Below are 1,405 nucleotides of genomic sequence, written 5' to 3'. Positions count from 1 at the left end.
GCCAGGCGTTAGGAGGTTATTCACTGACAAAGTACACCTTCCATATTTGTGTTCTGTACAGTTTTCAACAGTTAGGTAATCTTGAATGCTGCCCTATTGTACCTCAGAGGCCGGAGTACAGAAGGGGCAGAGGGTAGGATGGATGGAAGGTGTGACAAAAAAGGAAAAGAAAAACAGAGATTTCAAGTCTATTGTCAGACAGACAGACCATGCAACCAAGTCCATGCAGACAGGCAGATATAGGGGTCAGAGCCATAGATCAAAATTGGTCAAACCTTGAGATGCAGGATTTGATCATAATTTGGCATCAAAAGTTCAATCAAAAAAGACAACGAAATTCCAGGGTGCAACATTAGATATATTGGTTATGGAGCATTTGATGCCAAATTTTCTGAGCTAAATAACTTAATTCTTCATAATTACATGCCGTGTGAGAAGCACACTTCCTTCCATCCTTCTTTGAGGTCAACACTATTACCTCTAGGAATAGTGAGTTGGGAGTTCAAAATCCCGCCTGAAACCACACCACTACTAGTGTGCCCTTGAGTAAGGCACTTAGCCCTCAGTTACTCCAGGGGGAATGTCCCTGTAATTCGTAATTGTAAGTCGCTTTGGATTAAAAGCGTCTGCTAAATGGCAAAATTAAAATTAAATTAAAATTAGATTAGGTTAAAGCAATAGGGTGTTAGGGTGTGATCGATCAGGTTATCCGCCCCAAGGAAGGTTGGAGGGAAGGATACATTTAAAAGAAGTGTTTGAACAGGTTGCTGCATATGTCTCTGAGGAGGACCATGCACTCATGAAGATCACTGATTGGTCAGGGCTCCATCTGAGGAGGACCATGCACTCATGAAGATCACTGATTGGTCAGGGCTCCATCTGAGGAGGAGGGGGGACAGGGTCTTCTTTCTTTCCTGGGTCAGAGGCCGCCGCGTTTAGGGCCACTTCCTGTTTCTGCTCCTTCCCTGGTTCCTTGGTCCTGTAAAGGTCAGAGGTCACAATCACTCTGATGAATACACCTTGTTGAAACAGGATCATTGGATTTTTGTTTTCTTCTGGTCAATAATAATGAATGAATTTAAATCGTGAGCTTAGAATTCTAAGGTTCTATCTCCGTTTAGGGCAGTTCAGAGATATTGAGCGTCAAAGTTTTTACATTCCCTTATGTTTTGTGAGATGGAACCTTTGTATTTTATGAATTACTAACTCAAAAATGTCAACATTTTAAAAATAACACCACACAGGCATTAATAAACACCTAATGGATCAGATTATGTAAAAAACTCAATTTTGACAAAAATAGAGATAGAACCTTATAATTCTAACGTCACGAAATGTTAATGAAAGTGGTCTGTTGCCTATAGGGGTTTAGGTTTATTTCGTTGCAGTTTGTAATATCCTCCAG

General features: G+C 40.7%; 1 protein-coding gene across 1 annotated transcript in view; it reads right to left on the bottom strand.

Moving 5' to 3' along the window:
- Positions 1-867: 867 nt before the first annotated feature.
- Positions 868-1,405, bottom strand: part of ca14 (carbonic anhydrase XIV) — a gene marked incomplete at both ends in the record, with an annotated part of 18,268 nt that continues 17,730 nt past the window's right edge. Inside the window, one exon of the mRNA XM_080540578.1 lies at positions 868-979. Within this exon, the coding sequence (XP_080396704.1) occupies positions 868-979 (112 nt within the window). The remainder of the gene's footprint in view (positions 980-1,405) is intronic.

This window comes from Nansenia antarctica (genome assembly GCF_963989245.1).
Source record: "Nansenia antarctica genome assembly, chromosome: 10".
Classification (NCBI taxonomy): domain Eukaryota; kingdom Metazoa; phylum Chordata; class Actinopteri; order Argentiniformes; family Microstomatidae; genus Nansenia; species Nansenia antarctica.
This window is presented reverse-complemented; position numbering and strand designations above follow the sequence as displayed.